Source organism: Mus pahari, chromosome 7 (genome assembly GCF_900095145.1).
Source record: "Mus pahari chromosome 7, PAHARI_EIJ_v1.1, whole genome shotgun sequence".
Taxonomy (NCBI): domain Eukaryota; kingdom Metazoa; phylum Chordata; class Mammalia; order Rodentia; family Muridae; genus Mus; species Mus pahari.
In genome coordinates, this window is record NC_034596.1 from 30,408,345 (window position 1) to 30,431,658 (window position 23,314).

General features: G+C 39.9%; 1 protein-coding gene and 1 non-coding gene across 2 annotated transcripts in view; both read left to right on the forward strand.

The window, feature by feature from the left end:
• The window catches only part of Cog5 (component of oligomeric golgi complex 5), a 287,917-nt gene that overhangs the window by 205,600 nt on the left and 59,003 nt on the right, over positions 1-23,314 (forward strand). The window contains exons 15-16 of the mRNA XM_021202362.2: positions 17,116-17,226; positions 18,080-18,142. Coding sequence (XP_021058021.1) covers positions 17,116-17,226; positions 18,080-18,142 — 174 coding nt within the window. The remainder of the gene's footprint in view (positions 1-17,115; positions 17,227-18,079; positions 18,143-23,314) is intronic.
• Positions 7,504-7,636, forward strand: LOC115064450. The gene has a single exon (XR_003844301.1).

Here is a 23,314-nt window from a genome sequence, read left to right on the forward strand (position 1 = left end):
CCTCTGCCTCCTCTGCCTCTGTCTCTGCCTCCTCTGCCGCCTCTGCCTCTGTCTCTGCCTCTGCCTCCTCTGCCTCCTCTGCCTCCTCTGCCTCCGCCTCTGCGTGCCGGGATTAAAAGGCTTGTGTTACATGGTTCAACAGAAGGATTAGTCTTAATTACCTAGTAAGCTTTTTACTTAAATTGGAAATCCCAAGAAAATAAAATATTGATATCTTTTAAAATGTTTATATTTTTTTATACTCTATCAAGTATAGTTTTAAAAATCCTACCCTATTCCACTGTATACAATACCATGAAATCCTTTTTTGTGACTTAGAATGGTACTGTTTGAAAGTCTATTTCTGGGTGCAAAAACTGTCGGCAGTGAGCAACAGCAAGACTGTGTCAGCACGTTCCTAACAGCATAAACACAAAGATACAATAATAAAGGCATAGCGTCCTTCCAAAACGTGTGAAGGAAACCTGCTGTTGTTTCCTAGGGCTGCTAAGAATATAAGCCTGGTACAGGCTGAGGCAAGGTGGTCTTGATGTGGCACCAAGGCAGAGTTAGGTCAGCAGTCTCTTGGTTTTTCTGCATGTCTCACAGTTAGCAGTGTTAGGTCAGATGCTGCATTGAGAAGTGCAGGAGTAATGGTGGTTGGCAGGTAGGAAGTGCACTTCACATGCAGGTACCAAGGATGGACTGGGGAGAGAAAGGAGAAATGAGCATTTTCTTGAAAGAAAGAAAATAACCAAGTTTGGTGTGTATAAGTGAACTCATTTGCATTTGCAACATTGTTAAGCCTCTTGTTGCCTCTTAGTACAGAGACATATCACATACAGCAGGCAGCTGATTGCTCTTCCCAGTGCTACTGTGAAGCTCTGCCATTTGAGTGTACTTGCTGAGACATCCCTAAGCAATACCAAGGGGTTGGCATGTGGATTCTCTATGGTGACAACCAAGAAAACCCTGTTTCCCTCCCTCTAATAAGCTTAGCATTTTACGGTATCTTAAGCTATGAACCGGGGCATACACAAGCACACAGAAGAGACCCAGTGACACACTAGCCACACAAACACACCAAAGCCACCTGGGAAGCATGGGCGAGCTGCCCCACCCCCCACCCCCAGGCAGCACAGGAGAGCCTGCCCCTGCCCCAAGGGCAAGATCGCAGGAGAACTGGCTCCACCCCACCCCCTGGCCTGGCCAACATAGGGGAGCTGGCCTGATGGTGCTGGCAAAAGAGAGCCTGCAGGCTGAACACTGCAGCCAGTACCCAGGCAGAGATCCAGGGCTTTGAGTTGGACTGCCCCAACTACAGACTGCTGGAGCTTGTGAAGGGGCCAATCCTGCAGATCCCAAGTGGCAAGATCTCCATGGCACAGGGCAACAACAAGATATCTGAGAGGATTCAGTATCGATACTGTAGCAGAAACCAGAGGCCTGGAGCCAGACCAATGACTCATTGCAATGAACATTTACAAGGAAAACTGGACAAAAGGGTGTAGTATGACACACTGTGACACATCACAGCATCCACAGTGTTATACATATAGCTTGGTTATCAATAATCTACATAATTATCAGTAATCTGCAGCTTAAAATTACATATAAATGAATTCATATCTTAACTGTCTTTCTGAGTTACCTCACTCAGGATGATTTTTTTTTTCTGGTTCCATCCACTTGCCTACAAATTTCTTGATTTTTGAGGAGTGAACCTTAAGTCAAATCAGGTATTGGTTGGTAACAAGCTTTGTGCCACCATTGCCTGAGAATATTCTGCAGGCAAGACAAGTTTTTGATCTGAGGTCTTGTGGCTGGTTTGAAATGTACATTGCCCCTTTGGTAGCTTACAGTGTGCCCTCCTGTAGCAAAGGCACTGTGTAGGGACCAGCTCGACCTATCCATGTTGTGTGGATGTTGTTTTGAGCAATGGTGCCTTGCTGTTTGTTTACAGAGAGAGTAACCTGTTGCATTGGCAACAGCCTGGGTTGTTTGGGAGTTTCCATGGGAGGGACCCCTTGGTCAACTCAATTAGATGAAACCCAGTCTGGACGCTTTGGACGTATTGGAAGCTTTCTTTGGTGACAGGAGATGGCCAGTTGGGACTCTGTCTCCCTTATTATTTGAAGACTTCCTTAGGATCACCTTTACATTTTTTTTTTTAAGATTCATTCATTCATTCATTCATTCATTCATTTATTTATTTATTTATTTATTTATTTATTTATTTATTTATTTATATGAGTACACTGTAGCTGTCTTCAGATACCCCAGAAGAGGGAGTCAGATCTCATTACGGATGGTTGTGAGCCACCATATGGTTGCTGGGATTTGAACTCAGGACCTTCAGAGGAGCAGTCAGTGCTCTTAACCACCAAGCCATCTCTCCAGCCCACCTTCACATATTTTAGGAAGCTTCCCATGCATTAAGTTTTCATGCCACTCCTCAATTTTGGCTAACTTTCCCCACATTCCTTCCCTTAACCCCCATATTCTTTCCCCATCCCTATTTGATCCTTCTGATCTTGCTACCTCAACCCCAGACCACCCTTAAAATCTATTCTATTTCCCCTTTCAGGAAGATCCATGTGTTCCCCCGCCAGTCCCTTCCTCTATACCTATCTTCTCTGGGTCTACATATTATAGCTGGGTTATCATTTATTTAATGCCTAATAACCACATATATGTAAAAACATATATTTAATCTGTATTTATCTTACTGAGTCTAGGTTAGCTCACATGGGGTGATTTTTTTTTTCTAGTTTTATCCATGTGCATGTAAATTTCATGATGTCGTATTTCTTTTTTTTATTTCTTTTTTGAATTTTTTATTAGATTTTTTTTCATTTACATTTCAAATGCTATCCCAAAAGTCCCCTATATCCTCCCCCCTATCATATTTCTTTTAATAGTTGAATTACACAGCTCCATTGAGTAAATTCTTCATCCATTCTTCTGTTGGGGTGCATGTAGGTTGTTTACAGTTTCTGACTATTGTGAATAAAATAGCAGTGAACATGGTTGATCAAATGTCCTTGTGGTAGGATGGAGCATCCCTTGGGTGCATGCCCAAGAGTGGTATAGCTGGATCTTGAGGTAGATCAATTCCCAGCTTTCTGAGGAACTGCCATACTGATTTTCATAGTGACTGCACAAGTTTGCATTCTCAAATGAGTGAGCCAATATTTGGGAGCATGGATAGGTAAGAATTCCATCTGCTGTTCAACCACTTAGGACCCTTTGAAGCAAAATGAAACTCACGTTTTTTGGGAGGCTCATGTGTTTTATTAAATTGTCCATTCTTAGCAGACTGTGCTTGCCACTCACCCAGCATGACAACAGAAGGAGGTTAAGGAGAGTGGGAGGGAGGAGCTCCAGCCACAGGCATGCTGCTGTGTGTGCAGAGCTGCTAATGTTCATCTCTAATACAGAAGCAAGATCTGATTCTGTTTCTAACTTGTTTTGTTTAGTTTTAACTATCCAAAGATGAACTGTCTCAAGCTGGATTCTTGGATAACACATTCGTGTGACGGTTTAGTCTAATGTGAGATTGTAGCATTACTGTTGGACCTGTTCTATGATTGCAGATCACTGTCCTTGTTTTTAAATAGCTGTGTGGTAACACTTTGATCAGTAAAGTACTGGGTAAATTCAGCATCTAGACAATAGATAAAGACCAAAAGTTTAAAAAAAAAAAAAAATCCTCGAGGAAGAGATGGCTCAAATTTAAGAGCACCAGCTGCTATTCCAGAGGTCATGAGTTCAGTTTCCAGAAACCACATGGTGGCTCATGTATGTAAAATAAATAAATCTTAAGGGAAAAAAATAGATTTTAAGAAGCAAAGAAAACATCTTGTGAACTGCTAGACTCAATTTCAGAATGTCTCAAAAAGTGATGTTCAAATGACTCAAAAGCATGCAGTGAGTTCAGCCATGTCCTCCACTTGGAAAATGCCAAACATCAAGGAAGAAAAGGCTTCACTCTTAAAGTAAGGGCAGAATTCACAAAACCCTGAAATGTAAAAGGAAAAACCCCAAGGAAATACAGATCTTCTGATTTCCTAAGCCACAGCCGTGAGATGGATGAAGGCCAAGCAGCCGTGTGGACCTGCCAGCCAGCAGTGAGTCACTTGTCCTACACGTGGGACAGTGGGAGAGCAGGGAGTATCTGCAGGCTCTCACGGACACAGACACCACCTCAAGGTAATGTCCTACACCCACCCATGAAACCCGAGAACCGGGACATAGGCGGTGGAGAGATGTCCTTCAATGTTTCTGGTGGGTTTAGCACTAAAACAGATTAGTCATTTTTACCATGGAAGTTTAGGTAGGTAAAGTCCCAACAAATGAGGAATTTTGTGTAAATTGGTGGACTTGTCCTTTGCTATACATCTGCAAAAACAGATCGGAAAGTTTTAATCTGGTGTAAATTGTACTTAACCTTTTAGGAATATTTTATAATTTGGGAGGATATATAATTTGTATACTCAAAGGAAAACTGACATTAAGTGGTATATAATCATAATTCTTATAGTTCTAAGTATGTCCTGTAATCTGTGAGGAAAGTACTTGATACGTGAGCTTAAATCAAAAGCAACTCTTAGCCCAGCAGCTACATGTGCTTCTATGCAAGCCTGCTTTTCATCCCTGGATCCAATGGTCAAAGGCAAGTAACCAATCCTGAAAGTTGTCTTCTAATCTCTACACATGAATCAAGGCATGGACACAGGACATTTATACACAATAAAAATAAAGTTCAAAGAGTTGTCTTTATCTGTTTCAAAGATTGACTTTCTATAAGAAATTAATTTTTTAAAAACAGTTCTTATTGGGGGACAAGTAAACAGTAACTAAACAGTTTAATTTCTCATGTTGACTGAAGCCTTTGAGACAGGCTTCCTTCCAGTTTTTATGGCAGATGGCTTTTTCTGGTGTAACCGTGTGAAAGCCTATCCTGCAGGTGCCCCTAGGTGACATATGCACGCCATGGTCGCGGTGAGCAGTGCATCACAAAGTTCCTCTCGGTACAGTGTTTCATTTCTGAAAGGTCTGACTTTACTCTTTCTGTTCCTTTCTTGAGACTACTCCATAGACAAGTCTGTTTTGGTTTTAGTAATGTATAATAAAGCATCTCTCAATATTCTTTTTCTAGCATGTGAAATACCTTACATACCTATCTAGTCCCATTTTTAAGCATCAAGGAGTTTTCTTAAATTCCTTGATTTTTCTATGTTCTTTGCTTAGCATACATTTCTTTTAAAGGAATATGTAGGTTGGATGAAAATGGCCCCCATAGACTCACATATTCATATGCTTAGCCCACAGTTGATGAATGGAAAGGATTAGGAGGTTTGGCCTTGTTGGAAGAAGTGTGTCCCTGGGATTGGGCTTTGACGTCTCAAAAGCCCACCCCAGGTCCAGTGTATGTTTTTCTCTGTCTGGCTCTGGTTGTCTCCCTGTCTCTGCCTTTCTCTTTCTCTGTGTGTCTTTGTGTAGTTCTCTCTCTTGTCTCTGTCTCTCTCTGTGTCTCTGTCTCTCTCTGTGTCTCTGTCTCTGTCTCTGTCTCTGTCTCTCTCTCTCTCTCTCTCTCTCTCNTCTCTCTCTCTCTCTCTCTCTCTCTCTCTCTCTCTCTCTCTGCCTGCAGATCAGGATGAAAAGCTGCTGCCCCAGGGCCTGCCTGTCTGCTTCCCATCATCATGATGATGATGGACTAACCCTCTGCAGTGAAAAGCAAGCCCCCAATTCAATGTTTTATTTTTATAAGAGCTGTCTTAGTCATGGAGTCTTTTCACAGGATTAAAGCAGTGACTGAAATATTTCTTCTTAGGCTCCTTGACCTACTAAATATTTGGAAGAACCATTGACTGCATTTGGGGTTATTGTACCATATGTCGAAAAACGCAATTAGAATGTAGACTAGAGGTTCCTCGTAGATTTTGTCACTTCCTGGAGTCCTGTTAAAAGGACCTGAAAAGACCACGATTTCTGTCCTGATGTGTTTTGTATACATTGGAGGCAGGCATGACAATCGGAGGGTTATGTGAAAAGCTCATCAGTAATAATAAATGTCCTTTATACATGACTAATTTTGCCATGAGTCTCAACTGGACAGAAAGCATGTTAGAGCAAAGTATTTTGTCTTAAATGTGTGCTAGCTAAACTGTAATGAAAGCATTTCATACATGAGCATAAATACAAAACAACTATGGTACCGAAGGGATGACTTAGTTAAAAATTACCTTAGTAATTATTAAAACAGACTCATCACTTCCAGAACAATGTGTAGGAATAACAGAGTGTTCATCAGCTCTTATTTCAATAGTTTTATTAAAGATATCTGAGTTGAATGTATAATATTTACCCTGTTTTATCCAGGATGCCACTGTAGGTTGGGATGTCTGCCACATTGCTCTGCTATATGGAATTCTAGTATAGACTTTCTCTTGTATGTTTTCATGTGTGTATAGAAAAATAGTTTAAAAGATTTTGAAGGGCTGGAGAAATGGCTCAGTAGTTAAGAGTACTAGTTGCACTTCTGGAGTTCCTGAGATCAATTCCCAGCAACATGGTGGCTCACAACCATCCATAATGGATCTGATTCCCTAATCTGATGTGCAAAAAGACAGAGCACTCATACACATAAAATAAGTAAATAAATCTTTAAAAAACAGAAGGATTTTGATTAAAAAAATACATACATAAAAAGTTCCCCTGTAGTCTTGACATTCCCATAGTGTTAATGAGAGAGCATGTATATAGAGCTAATTGGTATTTCTCTGAAATCTAGAAAGGAAATTACTCTTTTATACTTGAGAATCTGTACTGCTGATTTGTTGGTTTTGTTCCTTTAGACACTTTCCGAGTCAACTTTAGTGATCCCCACAGCACATTTTCAGTCTAGAAACTTTGATCTGTCCTTCCCTTGGTTGCCAGGTTTCGCTTAGGTTTTGTCTTCAGGGGTGTTTGGGGAGCTTGTGGGCATCTCATTCACAAAATAACAAGGACAGAGTGTCCTGCGCTCGCCTCCACTATGGCTTACTGTGCAGAGCTGGGCTCAGCAGTTGTCCAGATCCAGATCGTGCGCTGCTCCTACTGCACAGATGTTCAGATACAGCTCAGAAAAACAGCTTTCACAAAGCTTAAAGAGGAATAGTATTTCTCTCTTGCCTAGGAATTATTTAAGGATTTGTTTGGTTTTAGTGTTTAGTTTTTGCTTGTATGTCTATGTGCTAGACAGAGACAGAGAGACAGGTTTCTGAAACTCAAACACAATTCTTTTGGTTTCTACCGTCTTTTCAGACATAGTATGGTGTAACATGATTGTCCATGTATACATTCTCATATTTTTGTATGTTGAATTTCTTATTGTTCCTACTTTAGTGCTGTGTTTTTGCAGCTTTGTACATTTTAGTCAGGTCTAATAACTCTGATTTAAAATGGCAACCATGAGAGTGTGATGGTGGTTAGCTGGGGAGTCTAGTGAAGGGAAGGGGGTGTGGTAGAGCAGGGAGCGAGCACCCAGGTCCCCGAGACAGCCCTGAGGGAGCCCCATGTGTTTTCTTTATATGATCAGGCCTCTCATAGCTGCTGCTGGGTTGGAGCCTGAGAGGATTGTGAAAATGGGGCAGCGTTACCAGCTGTTCTGGAACTCTCTCTCTAGACTAAGCTAGGAGTTATGTGATTCGTCAAAATGCTGGGATTAAAGGCGTGCTTCACCACACCTGGGTTTAACCACCATTTGTGTGTGTGTGTGTGTGTGTGTGTGTGTGTGTGTGTGTGTGTGTGTGTGTGTGTGTGTGAAAAACGTCAGACTCGTGGATAGGTTCGTGTTGGGGGAACATACTATTTGCTGCTTAACATCTACTCATCTACTCATTAAAACCTTATTTTAAAATAAAATAAAATGGCCACCATGACTCTAGTACTCCAGTAACTCTCAGGTCACTGACTAGATAAGTGAAAAGATTCTTCTTTGTGACATTTGGTATAATATATTTCTAAACAAGAAATGACTGGAGTCAATAAGTGTTAAAGTAATTCAAGATGAGTGGAAGACTCTGCAGTAGAGGGGCTCTGTGCAAGATGCTTTATTACTACCACATCCCACAGAGAGGTGTGTCCCACTTGGTACCTTCAGACAACATCACTCGGGCTTAGCCCTGGCATGTAAATCCTAATCTGTCCCTGCAGTTTCCAGCCCTCCCTGAAACAAGCCATAAGCAAAACGATTAATAATAGGAGTGCTATGTGTCTGGGGTTGCACAGAGATCCACCATGACCATGAATAAAATTTAACAACTAAAGGCTTTATTAAATACTGGTTCCAGATACTCAGGGTGCCTGGGTTGCTCGAGAAAGCACCCTTAAGATGTGGCTCCAGATCACATTAGTCAGGGGTTTATAAGGGCAAATCCACAAGGCTGTGTACTTCCTGCTTTTATGTAATCGGGCACACATCCCACCTGCATACAGTCAAGCATGCATCTGCCCACATGCAGTCATGGGCAAGCAAGCTGCTTCGTAGGAGCCAGTGAATACACGTGGTTTGTATAAGACTGGCCCCAAGCATTCTGCAAAGTTATTTTTTCTTGGTCAGGGGAGGCTTACAGCTTAGAGACATTTATGTGATAATCACAGTGACTTTTAAACTTGTGAACATAATGTTCACCTTCACAGGAGAAAAGAATCAAGTAAAAGACAAAAGAATAACTAGAGTTTAGAAACTATTAATACTTATCTTAAAGGTGTTTTCAGTTTATACAGTGTACTTTGCTTTAATCTTTATCATTAGTTCTGTGTTACAGCTAAAGAAGTTCAAGTTACAAGTCATTCAACTAGCAATTATCATAGACAGTTCTATACCCTCCTAAGTATATTCCAGACAACTGAGAACAGAATGGATAAAGCAAACTGAAAAATTCATACAGTGGGATAGCAAAGGCAATGATAAAAAGAGCAAATGTGTAAATACTATTGTATTCTCTTATTGTAGAATGAGAGAAACCTTTTGCTTTTGTACATATTAAATGTGAAAACTAAGGGCAGGGATCTTGGCACACACCTTTAATGCCAGTACTCAGGAGGCAGAGGTAGGCAGAGCTTGGAGTTCAAGGCCAGTTTACTTACGTATTGAGTTCCAGTGCAGGCAGGACTATATAGAGATACCCTGTCTCAAGAAACAAATGAACCAACCACTACTAATAGAAACTGTATACAGATATAAAGTTAGCCAGGATATCTGAATCAAAGCTCAGGCTGACAAGTGTGCTGATAGCACAATTGATTCTGAGACGGGTCAAGTTATACAATTAGGAGGGCAGGCAGATATGGTGAGCACACTCAGTATGCAGGGGGTACTTGTGTGAAAATGTCTATGTGGTGTTTCCTTGTGGACGAGGACCACTCACCAGTGAGTGGCTGCACTCCTATGAATATATGAGCAGTCCTCAAAGAGGCTGTAAAGTTGGGAATCACAGATATTGGAGGGTGGACTGGGGATAAGATAGGTAGAGTCAGATAGTGAATAGGATCAAAATAAATGTATGAAATTATTTTCTGAAAGATATATTTTTTTAATGTATTCGAGTACACTGTAGCTGTTCTGAGACACACCAGAAGAGGGCATTGGATTCCCTTACAAATGGTTGTGAGCCATGTGGTTGCTGGGAATTGAACTCAGGACCTCTGGAAGAACAATCAGTGGTCTTAACCTCTGAGCCATCTCTCCAGCCCTGAAATTCTTTAATTAATCAAAAATATATTATATTAAAAATAAAATGTCCTTATGTAACATGTACAGTGAATAACTGCAATGAAAATTTTTTAAATAATTTAAAAATAAAATAAGATTATGAAATATGTTGAGGAGCCAAGCATGGTGACCCAGCCTGTAATCCCAGCACTCAGGAGGGTGAAGCAGGCAGATCTCTGTGAGTTCCAGGCCAGCCTGCTCTACAAGGAGAGTTCCAGAATACCCAGAGCTATTATACAGAGAAACTCTGCCTTGAACCCACCCTCCATAAGAGAAGATAAAGTGGATTAAAGAATAGATTATTGTGAATATTAACTGTGGGATCAAGGCTGGCAGTGTATGGAATTCATTGTGCATTTCCTTAAACATCTCTAAATATTTGCTTGTGATCACACAAAAAAAAATCTTAGAAAAAAGAGCATAGGCTTTAGCTCTTCAAGAGCATCAAATAATGGCAGTTAAGGCTGTGTGACACACTCCCTCTGGAATGCTCTAAGGAATTTTTCCTACGATGTCTCTAAACACAGCATAACTTAGAGCCAAAGTATGTTCCGATCTGAAAATCCTTTACATCCCTGTGGGTTCCCAATGCCTTTCTAGTTTGCATCATTTCAAAGCACTGAGAGGTGGATGGTCCTATACTGCATTGAAACAACCCTCCTTTCTGAGAGGGCTCCTAGACTTACATGTCAAGGAGATGCTATGCAGATCATTGAAAGTATTTGTATTGATCTGTGGACACGATGTAAATATAAAAACTGGCCAGTGCTCCACTGAATTTGCCAAATCATTTACTCATTAATAACAATTTGTCATGGAGAAAATATGTCCTCACTTTTTCTTATACAGCATTTTTATCACTGAGCTAACATGATATTTTAAAAATATATAGATAATATAAATCTTCATGGATATAGAATATAATCATTGATTTCAGATAAACATTGAAATTATTGATTGGATGAAATCAAAATAAGAGCTAACTCATGAGAAAAACTATAAATTTTTATGTTGAGTATCAGACAAACTAAGTACATTTAAGTAGTACATAAATATTACAATTTTTTATTTTTTATTTTAACTTATTTTTATTTTACTAAAATATTACTATTAATTTTAAGTTTGTGTTGGATTTTTGATTAGGTCTACATCTAATTTGAAATACTATGATTATCAGGTGTGGTGGCTCATGGCTCAACACTCAAGAGGCTGGAGTGAGAAGATTGCAGCAAATTTGAAAACTAGTCTGTGGTGAATAGTGAGTTCTAGGCCAGCCAGGGCTATAGAATGAGGGATAGTCTCAAATGAGAGGAGGGGAGGGAAAGCGAAAGGAGCAGGAGGGAAGGGATAAAGTGAAGAGAGAAGGGAAGGGGAAAGGAAACTATGAGGTATGGAGTACAAAGAACTAAGAGGGAACGGTCTCAGTTAGGAGCACTTACTACCCTTGCAGAGGACCCGGCCGTGGTTCCTCTTTACCCCAGTGGTGGCTCACAACCATCTGAAAGTCCACTTCCAGAGATGTAACAACTCCTCTGATGTCACAGGCTCATGCATGCACATGGTTCACATACACACTTTTGGGCATATATGAATTCACATAAAGTAAATGCTAAGATACCCTTAGCCCTCAATGCTAAAAGCATGGATCTGGTATGAGGTAATTAACAATAAATTAAACATGCAAAATGATGAGTAAACAATAATCCCAGGGTTACTAGCCCAGGGTGCACACAGTGAGGCATCCCATTTGCTGAGATCAGAAGATTGAGGAAGAGGAGAATCAACAGTTTGCTTTGGGCATATAGGCTGAGAAGTTACTGCGCTCAATAAGTCCATCTGGAGAACTCATGAGAAGACATTACAGGATCTTCAGTATACTTCCATGGTCCTCAGGCAAAGAAGATTTTCTGTTCACTCCTCCCTTCTTCCAGGACATTTTCCAATATCTGTGGATGTATTAAATTGTTGGGTTTTAGTTGGGGGAGCTAGTGTCTAGTTGTTCACAGTCAAGGGTTCTGCCAAGTCATCTTACAAAACATAAGACAGCGCCTCACACAAAGAATAATCTGGCCTACATGTCAGCACTGCTAGATTTGGTGCGTTCAGAGCAGTCATCGCAGGCGAAGAAGAGGTTAAAGCTTAGGGCAGTGAGGAGGAGGAGGAGGAGGAACCAGTAAAGAGAACCTCACCTCACCTATGAATGGCTAACCCAGAGAGGACAAGAGATGTTCATAGTGATGATGAACGTGGTTATGTTCATAAGACATCTAGGAAGGTGTTGAAAGAAGAGTCCAATCAACCGTGTCACTTAGACTCCATAAAGTTAGGGATCGGTGCTGCTCGGAGTCAGATGGGAACCATGGTTTTGCCCATGTGCCGGTCTGATGTGACTTCGATAGGGGTTATCTTAGTAAATGGGGAGGTTAAAACAGGAGGGGCAGAAAGGGAACAGTGAGACGTGTAAATGACTTTTGAGATTTTCTAGAAAGGAAAGCTGCTACATGCTTGTGAGAGTTACCCATTGGAAAGGGAGGAATCAGTGATATAGGAGAACCTGTGCGCTACGTGATTAAGATAAAGGATGGTTTCTTTGCACTCAAGAAATGACTGGGACACTGACAGATATTGGACAATCCATTTTTAATAAGATATTATCTAGGGGTATAGCAGCATTGTGGGATGCCAAGTTTCTGATTACTCCTGGATAAAGCTAAGCAGGAGTAAGGAGAACTGGGGTTTTGGAGATTAAGGACAGAGGGCCGTGGTGTGAACAGTCCTGCCTGGCTCTGAAAGAGAGTGGAGTATGTAACTAAGCTGTCTGCACTGTAGTTTGATAGTCTTAGACTTACAGGATGGCCCATGGAGTTGGTTTACCTTCTCACATCAGGTGTTAGTGTTAACCAAGAATGTCATCTTCCTCTGCATCAATCCTTTAACCCTAGACTCTCTTCCCCCTTGTGTACAAAATCCATCCACGCCCAATTTGAAGTCATGTACATGGATGTCATAACTTTATGGAATCTAAGCCAGAAAGTAGGAAAGGGAAAAAAAAAAAAAAAAAAAAAAAAAAGAGGGTCAGTGACACCAGTAAGACTGAGTGAAAGGAGTAGAGTTGGACAGTCCCTAAAAACCCAGATTATTGCTGTCAGAGTAACAGGAAAGCTAGAAAGTGAGAGGAGGGTGCCTGAGACCAGCTTCTAGAATGGTAACAACAATATAAACTATGTAACCACAGAAAAGGAAGACAAGTTACCCTGGAGGATGAGGTCTGAGGGGACTGGAGGGCCAGGGACTCCAAGACTTGTCTGTTTCAGTAACTAAGAGTGATGACAGGGGTGGGAGCAATGAGAATGCTTATTAGTGCCTTAGTCCTGACCTCTAATCCCACTCTGTTAACAGGAACCAGAGTCCTTGTTAGATTTGATGGATCCCAAATAAAAGCATATTATCAAAGTAATTTTCAAAGGTGATAATAGAATTATAGTTTCACAGACCACATGAAGCTCAAGAAGAAGGAAGACCAAAGTGTGGATACTTCGGTCCTTCTTAGAATGGGGAACAAAGTACCTATGGGAGGAAATACAGAGACAAAGTTTGGAGTAGAAACTGAAGGAAAGGCCACCCAGTGATTGTCCCACCTAGGGATCCATTCCATATTCAGTTAAGAAACCCAGACACTATTGTGGATGCCAACAAGTACTGCTGACAGGAGCCTGATATAGCTGTCTCCTGAGAGGCTTTGCCAGTGCCATCCACAAAAGTGGATGCTCACAGCCATCCATTGGACTGAGCACAGGGTCCCCAATGAAGGAGCTAGAGAAAGGACCCAAGGAGCTGAAGGGGTTTGCGGACCCATAGGAGGAACAACAATATGAACCAACCAGTACCCCTAGAGCTCCCAGAGACTAAAACACCAACCAAAGAACACATGGTGGGACTCATGTTTCTAACTGCATATGTAGCTGAGGATGGCCTAGTTGGTCATCAATGGGAGGAAAGACCCTTGGTCCTGTGAAGGCTCTATGCCCCAGTGTAGGGGAATGCCAGGGACAAGAAGTGGGAGTAGGTGGGTTGGTGAGCAGGAGGAGGCAAGAGGGGATAGGGGATTCTCGGGGGGGAAACCAGGAAAGGGGATAACTTTGGAAATGTAAATAAAGAAAATATCTAATAAAAAAAAAAATAGGAATAAAAGAGAATTATATCTGTATGTGTGTGAGGGAACAGAAAGAACGGAAAGCAAACACAAAGCCATTTAACAAAGTAGGTAAGTGTAGGGACAGGCCACATGGCATTCCTTGTACTGAGATGCAGGGACCACTAGCTGAGTGGGCTTGCATGTGACACTGCACAGCGAGGTCAGGATGACAGGCAGATCCAGTTTCCCCTCCTCAAATCGAGTTCCACAGGAGTACTTTTTATTTTCGTTCCTTGCTTTTCATACAGAGATGCTTTCTTTATTTTGCTCCCACAGCTATGTCCTCCTTGTACACCTTTGTCACTGTTTTAAACTTAGCAATTTTCCTTGCCTGTGCTCAGCTGGACTGCCAGAGAGTCAGTCAGGTAACCTAGACAGTCTGGAATCTGGAATTCTTTTGTCCTTCATAAAACAAAACAAAACCAAAACAAAACAAAACAACAGAAGCGTTTTTAGGACACCGAACTCAGCGAACCCAGTGTCTAACTTTGTGGGTTCAGTGTATTCACATCCAGTTTCACCCCGTAATAAATGTCATGCTCATTTGTACCTTAGTTTGCAACTACTAATCGTTCATTTCTGTGGATTTCTCTAGATACTTCATGTAAATATAATAATTTATTGTGTGACCTCTTATGCCTGTCTTCTTACCTTACAATGTTTTCAGGATTCTTCCATGATATACCATGTATTAGAACTTGGTTCTGGAGCTGGCGAGATGGCTCAGCGGTTAAGAGTACTGACTGGTCTTCCAAAGGTCCTGAGTTCAAATCCCAGCAAACACATGGGGGCTCGCAACCATCCATAATGAGATTTGATGCCCTCTTCTGGTGCATCTGAAGACAGCTACAGTGTACTAATGAATAATAATAAATAAATCTAAAACAAACAAACAAACAAAAACTTGGTTCCATGTTAAATGCCAAGTAATGCTGGCTGTGTACATATTCACTTTATAAGTTAGTTGACATTTGGTTGTTTTAACTTTAGGCTATCATGTGATAGATACTACTATGAACATTTGATTGTGTGTACATTACATCTAAGTGAATATGCATTATCATTTCTCTTGTATAAACTGGGACTTTAATTACTAGGTTGCTAAGTTAAATTCAGATTTGATTTTCACAAATTCCTTGAATATCTCCAAAGTGGCTACAGTGTCTTATACTCCCAAGAGCAGTTTTGAGCACCATTTTCTTTAGACCAATATTTGTGATTATGTATTGTTCTGTAGAGCTTTCTGGTGGATGTGAAGTGGGCTTCTGTTCTTACAAAATCATTCCACAGTAATAAAATGAGTTCTACTCTTTTCTAGCCTTATATTTTTTTCCTAGTTAAGTATCAAGCAACTACATTGAAATAAAAATTCATATATTTTCCATTCTTTTATTTTTCAAAATTACTTTGAGATTACAAAGAAAGATTAGATTTTAAAAATTGTAGTTTCCGGTCAGAATTTTTCCTTTTTTTAACCAAGTTCTGCTGGCCTTGAGCTCCCAGTCTGAAGCCTTCCTCAGTACCCTTGGTAACTGTGACTATAAGCGTGGACCACTGTGCCCTGAAGCTTGTGGCATAAATGCCCAGTAAAGTGAGAGGACCACTTAGCATGTGCTCCTGCCCCCAAGCTGGCTGTTGCCATTCTACTCTAGGAACGCCTTCCTAGTCCCCAACCCCACAGGCACCTTGGAGCCCTCTCGCAAGGCTTCACATTGAGTTAGTTCCCCACTCTGTCAGTTAAGTTGGATTTGCGAGTGCTTCTGCGGGATGATTGCTTTTGACATGGTTATTGTAGAAAAAAAAAAGATTTGGTTTCATTCCACATACTTAAACACATATTTTGGACATAACTTGATTTTAAGTTAGAAATCTGTTCTTCCTAAAAGTCAAAAGAAATTGAATTCCTTAACTTGGTATCAAGAGGTCTTACGTTGACTTCATAACCAGTGTGATGGGTTGCATATTTAACAAACTAGTAGTCTCTTTTATAAAAATTAGTACTCTTTTATTACAAATTTCTATTTGAAAAAGTAGAGGTTGAATTTAACTTTCAGAATATACATTTATGAGTACTTACCAAAAGAAAGAAGATAAGTAGCAGCTCCTTTTCTCAGGGCTCGCCTGGGTTATAGGACTGCAGGAGATGTTTTCTGCTCTGCCTCCTAAAAAGCCAGCCTTCCATATGCTTGAGAATAGATCTCAAGATATGAAGTGAGCTATGTTGTGTCCTGGCCAGGTTTGCCTTTAGATAATAATGTTGTAGAGAATTAGGCTGTAATGACATCATCAGGAGAATGGTTGATGTGTGGGTCCTTTTCTTGAATCTAAACTGTAACTGGTTCTGATTAATTTAATAAGGTAGTCCATGTTCTTTCTCCTAAAACCATGTACTTAGAAGGAAAGGTGAAGAAATGGAAGTTCTTAATTTTACTTCTTATTTCTCGTACACACATAATTCAGTCACGGTCAATTTCTTTTAAAAAGACTATAAAAAATAGGATGATAATTACATCTTCCCACCATTCACTTCCTTGGAATACTAAGATAGCTGAGGAGAATACACAAGGGTTTTCTCCTTTCCTTGCTTTTAAAGTTAGTACTTATTTTAGTGTTCGAATTCAGCAAAGTCTATTGCCTGTTGCCAGTGTAATTTATGTCACTATGATGAGGTATGAAATGACAGGGCACGATGGGCATTGGGGCACACGTGTCTCAATGGCCCATTGTCATGAAGTATTAAAGAGATAGTCTTTAGGAAGACTTACTGGAGTTCTGGAGTTACACAGTGATGTGTTTTCTCTATGGATCTTCCTTCCTTCCTTCCTTCCTTCCTTCCTTCCTTCCTTCCTTCCTTCCTTCCTTCTGGTTTTAGAACTTTATTGTAGAAAGGCAGAGAGAAAGAAGATAGAAAGAGAGAGTGAGGCCAGCCACGGCCACATAGAGAGAGGGAGGAAGGGAGAGAGAGAAGGAGGGCTAGAGAGTAAGAAAGGTGAGAGCTTAAAGTGTATGGATTTTTCTTGTGCCTGAAGCCCAAAGCTATATTTAATGTGACCTGAATATTCCCGTTTAACTTTCTCTTTGTCAGCAAGATATGCACTATCTTGTGGTTAAACAAACAAGCAAACTAACAAAAGATACAAGCTGTCACTTGGTAATGTCTTTGTATGTTGAATTCTTATAGCTCTCTACTCAAGGAGATGCAAGCCAGGTGATTGGACCTCTCACAGAAGGACAGAAGAGAAATGTGGGTGTGGTGAACTCCCTGTTTAAGCTGCACCAGTCAGTAACAAAGGTGACCTTTATCATTATTTTACAAAGATAAGTATTCTGAAGGACTGAAGGAAACTGAACCTCTAAGCCACATAATGGTAGCACTTGGGAGGCAAAGGCAGAGGCTTTGAGAGGCCAACCTGAGCTACTTAGCAGACCCATTCACAGGCGGGGGGTGGGGGGGGCGAAGAGGGGTGTGTGTGTGTGTGTGTGTGTGTGTGTGTGTGTGTGTGTGTGTAACCCTAAAATCAAAAATCAAAGTGTGGTCTTTACATGAATTTTCAAGTGTTATACTATACTTTGGATAATTTTTAAAAGTTCTTTTATCATCTCGGACTTCTGAAATACATATTTCATACATTAAATGAAAGATATTCTTAAGAATTAGCAAGAAGGTTCCAGGGAAATACAATGACAAGAAACCTTTGAGGCTGCACATTCCATTTCCTTCAGTTGTTTCCTCTAAGGCACCAGGGGCCTCCTGGATGGTTCTAGTTAGCCTGTCTTTATTAATACTAATATTTATTTGTAGAAATGGAAACTTCTGACCTTAGTATTTCAAATATTTGTGAATACAATAGTCAGCCTAAAGAAAAGAATGTTTTTTTAAAAAAAAGAGGTAAACATGGTGCTCTTCTGACCTTTATCTTATCAGTAAAATTGAATGTCTAATGCTTCTATTGTCAAATGCCTGTTTTATAGATTAAAGTAGTTTTCAGTAATTAGTTTTAAGGCAGGTGTGAGATATTATTACTATAAAGAAATGATAACATGCTAATTATGTTCTGTGAAGTTTTGTTATATTATGGTCAAAATTAGTGTGTACAAAAATAAATGACTTAAGCAAAATTGTAACTCTATGGAAACTGTTGTAGGTCGTTGCCAGTCAGAGCTCATTCTCAGCAACAGCCGAGCAAACTATAATGTCCGCCCTAAAGGTAAGAGCATGTGATCCTTGACTTTATGCATATTGCAGAGTGGGTTTAATGGGCTTAATGGGTTTTGGCTAAGTAGAAGATTGTTTTCAGAATAATTCAGAACAATCTATAGATGCCCAAAGTTGTTCATTGTTAATTATCTGTAGAAGAGATACATGTGTTTGTAGTTTCTGGAACTTAACAGTGGGCTCATTTGCTCTCCATAGATTGTGTTGACTTAAACAGTTGCATTATGAAGAGGCAAAGCTTTTGTACTGTCTCCTGCTTCTTATAGCAGATCTTATTAACATCCCAAAACAGTGGTTCTCCAGCAATTGACTTGTCCCTAAGTGCTGTTTAACAATATTGGAGACATTTGGGGTGATCATAACTCAAGGTGGAATGCTACAGACATCTAGTGAATGTAGGCATTCACTAAACACTTTGTAATGTAAAGGATATTCACCCACAACCTAGATCCAATTCCAGATGTCTGAAATGCCAAGGGTTATAAATCTGCTTCAAAATACATCTGTAGGAAAATGTAAAATTAGGGTGCATTCTCATTTTAGCATACACACATATACATATATATGTATATATATACACATATAGATATACACACACATACACACACACCTCTTTTCAAATACTCAGAAAGTGGGGTTTGTTTGTTTCTGTTTTGTGATAGTGTCTCATTGTGTAGCTCTGTCTGGCCTGAAAATCATTATGTAGATCTGGCTGGCTTTGAACTCACTGAGCTCTGCCTTCCAGTGCTGAGACTAAAGGTGCATGCCACCATGCCTATCTTTTAAGAAGTTTAAGAAACATAATTGTACGTATATGAGAGAGATTCAGAGACTTTGAATTACTTAAAACAGAAAACTCTTTAAGCCAAATTAAAAATTCATGTAACAGTAGTAGATATCCTTCATTTAGTACCACGATTTGTCAGACAAATAGTGTGCTTAAATAGTACAGGAGTGTGCTTAAATAGTACAGTAATCTTAAGTTACATCGTATTATACCCATTTTGTATTAGAAACAAAAAAGTTGTGACCCTCATAAGCCTGATAAATAACAGATCATACTGGCCAGAAGACATTTACCTCCTGTATCTTGCCACTATAACTCATTCATTACCTCATAATTACTAATTGATGCCCTATTAACAGAGATGCTGAAACCAAACAACCTGCGCACTGCATCTCAGTCCCTTGCCTTATTTACCAGATTTATAAATGTTACAGTGCACCCCTGGGAGGTAACAAATGTAACCTGCTAGGTTGGATTTAGATCACAAAGACAGAGTTTAAAAGATGATGGAGTTGTACAAATAAACGCAGTGACAAATGAATCCAGAGAGGAGCTAAGGGAAGACCAGACACTGGGAAAATAAGTCACAGATCTTAAAGGAAAGGGGAGATTTGGAAGCCAAATTTTGTCTGTAGGTTCTGGGCTGATGCCAAACAGGTAATAGCACAATTATGTATATTTGTGTGTACGGAGCTCTGATGACACATGTTCATGTGTGCAGAGGTCTGATGACCTATGTTCATGTGTGCAGAGGTCTGATGACCTATGTTCATGTGTGCAGNACCTATGTTCATGTGTGCAGAGGTCTGATGACCTATGTTCATGTGTGCAGAGGTCTGATAACCTATGTTCATGTGTGCAGAGGTCTGATGTGTTGCGGGTGAGGAGACACTTGCATGTTTTCTGTCCTCCTTTCTCCTAGTGTGCTCTTCTCATTACTAAACATGGAAGAAGCTGCCATTGTGAAATAATTATTTTTCATAAAAATTTTTGAAATCATTGATTATCATACTATAAAATTGGACCAGTATGGCAAACCTGAAGGCTCTGCAATTCTTGGATGCCATCAAGGAACAGAGGGTCATTGTCTCTGTGCTCCACATTGTCCTGTCTTCTCATGAGAGCTAGCTAACATGTTTTAATAAACACAGAGCCATTTCATTCTACCCACTATGTGATACGTGGCATTTAATCACTCTGGAACAGTTATTCTGGTTCACTTTTGGTGAGTTTGTCTCTGCAGATAGTGACAGTGTTGCTAGGGTTATATATGGGAATGTGTCACATCTCTTTTATTCTGTGGGTTTGATGTTCTCTCAGGGAATATTCCAGATTGTTGAGGCTCTGATATTTTTATAATCATGGCTATTTTAAGAAATTCTTTTAAAATGCATTACAGACATTGCCAGTTTGTAGAGAGCATATGGAATGTACCATGATCTCCTTCTGTTTCCTTTTGTAATTATTTATTCATTCTTATCTTTAATATGATGGCATTCCCAAAATGATTTCTGTTCCCCCCATTTCTAATGATCCTACGTGGAAAAGTCACCAGCTATAAAGGCTTCATTAGCTACTTAAGCCGAGAGGTTTATTTCTTACTTTCTGGTAGTTGTGCTGTTTCTCCACATCCTATTTCTCTGGCTATGACCACTCGTCATGTACTCAATAGAACTGAGCTAGTGAGCTCCTGACCTAAAAGAAATTACTCATATTTTATTATTTTAAGTATAGTAGCTATAAGGTTCATAATGTAATAATGCTAGTTTACAGATTTTTATAAATGACCTTTGCCAAATTAAACAAAATGTATATTTCTAATTTTCTGAAAATTTTAAATTAGCAATGGTATTGTTATTTTCTTTCTTTTTTTTTTTTTTTTTCCAAGACAGGGTTTCTCTGTATAGCCCTGGCTATCCTGGAACTCACTTCTTAGACCAGGCTGGCCTCGAACTCAGAAATCCGCCTGCCTCTGCCTCCCGAGTGCTGGGATTAAAGGCGTGCGCTGCCACTCCCGGCCTGTTATTTTCTTAAACAATTGAAGTCATATTGCAGTCTTGTCCCTTTTGTTCTGTTAATAAGATACATTACAGCAATTTACTCTAAATCTCCTGCAAAACTCTTGTCTTGATGTAGTACCCTTGTTATATATTTCTGTGTTTGGTTTACTTGATATTTGTTTCGAGTGCTAATGTCTCTGTTCATAAAAGATATTGGTATAGAAATTTCTTCATCATTACCTTAGTCTTTGACCAGTGTAGGACTGGTTTCACTGAGTTTAGAAGGCTTTCTTTTTTTTTTTTCTTTTTTCTTTTCCCTTTCCCTCCAATGTTACTGAAGCCATCTGAGCTACACTTTTCTTTGTAGGAAGGTTTAGGAATGATTTTGCTTTCTCATCCCCTCCCTATGGGTCTCTAGATCTGCTTTAGAAGGCTGGTTGGTTTTAGTTGTTCTTTTTCTCTCCTCTTGGTGGATTTCCATGGAATGCATCACTGATTCACTCTTTTATTCATCTTTTCTGTTGAAGCTGTTCATTCCTTTTAAACTTCAGATAGTACTTTTGATTGTTACTATTTAAATTTTCTATTTGGTTTTTGTAACTTGACTGGCTGCTGAAAACTCAATTTTTTATTTTTTAATTTCTTTATCTTTTCTTTATCTCACTGAGGAGTCCAGGTTATCTCAGGGCTGGCCTCTGTCTTCTTGAGGCTTGATCGACAATATTGTGACTATTGTTTATGTAAACGCATAATTTTTAAATATTTCTTCTGAGATTATTGATGATTTTGCTTTAATAGCAAATTAATTTGGTCATACCTGCAGCTGGCCTCTGGCCTCGTGTCAAATCTCAGTTCTGTTTTCTTTTCTTTTCCCTTCTTTCCTCCCTCTCCCCTCCCTCTCTTCCTCACTGTGACTAGAGTGTGAACATAGGACCTTATACACACTGATGTTCCTGGTAACACTGAGCTCCATCCCAGCTTGGCGTTTTTGAAACACCATCTGACTTTGTAACCCAAAAGGTTCTCAAATTCGTGGCAGCTCTTTGGCCTCATCCTCCTGAGTCTGAGATTATAAATTATGCACTACCATCCCAGATTTAGCTCACTTCTTTCTCTCTTACGATGGTCTCATGCATCCCAGGTTGGCTTTCAGTTTTCCGTGTATTCAAGATAGCCTGCAGCTGCTAGTCCTACTGCTGCCGTCTCCCAGGTTCTGAGAGTATACTTAGTAGCTCACATCTTTAAATAGTATTCACAAGACGTATTTAGTTTATTCTGCATAAATGGGGTTTATGAGTCATATGGAGATTAGTGCTGAATTCAAACGTACAATTAGATATTCCCCACCTCCCAGCCTTCACCTTCCCATAATTCCCTTTTCACACCATAGAAGTTTTGGTTGATCCAAGTTTTATTACGTGTTTCCTCTGCAATAGGGTTCAATCCTATCACTAGAGAAAACATGTAGCGTTCAGGAGGCGGAGACAGAAGTCTAAGGTCATCAAAGACAACATTGCTATAGCTTGTCTCCCAGAAATAATCCTCCCTGGAAGAGACACAGCGAAACCAAAACAGTGTAAGCTCTGCAGTCAGTCTATCAAACAAACTAAAAGCAGGCTGGGCGCGTGACTCTAAGATCTGATACAATAGACTTCAAGGCAAAGTGAGTGGGAAAAAATAAAGGTCAGAATTCATTAATAAAAGGACAGTTCCTTGAGAAGATACAATTGTAAATACTTATGCACCAAAGTTTGGGATTTTCAGCTTCATAACAAATACTTCGGGACATAAAAGGTCAAATTGGTCTAGGTATAATAATCTTTCATCAGTAGATGGTCAAGAAAAAAATCAACAAAGAAACATTATAAGCAAATTGTACTATAGATCAAATGGACTTAACAGAAATCTATGGGATATATATCCACCAACTACAGAATCCACATTCTTCTTGGTAGCCCATGGAAGCTTCTTAAAACTTCCTCTATCTTAGGACACAACCAGCAAGTCTTAAATAATAGAAAATAAGCCATGTGGTTTCTTGAATCTTACCAGATAAAAATAGAGTAAAACTGTAGATGAGTAGAAAAAGACACACAGAAACTGCCAGAGCATGGATGTCTGTCTTCATCTTTCTCTGACAGGGTCCGTGCAGCTCAGGGCAGCCTAACGCCTGCTCTGTACACTGACTTTGAGTTCATCTCCCAATTGCTGGGGTCACAAGCATGAACCACTGTTCTCAGCTGATTATACTGTCTTGAATGATCAAATGGACTGTTGAAGAAATCAGTGAGGAAAATCTAAAGTTCATAGAATTAAATAAAGTGAAAGCCAGGTATAAGAACTTTTCTTAGAAGATGGAAAGATCTCCCATGCTCAT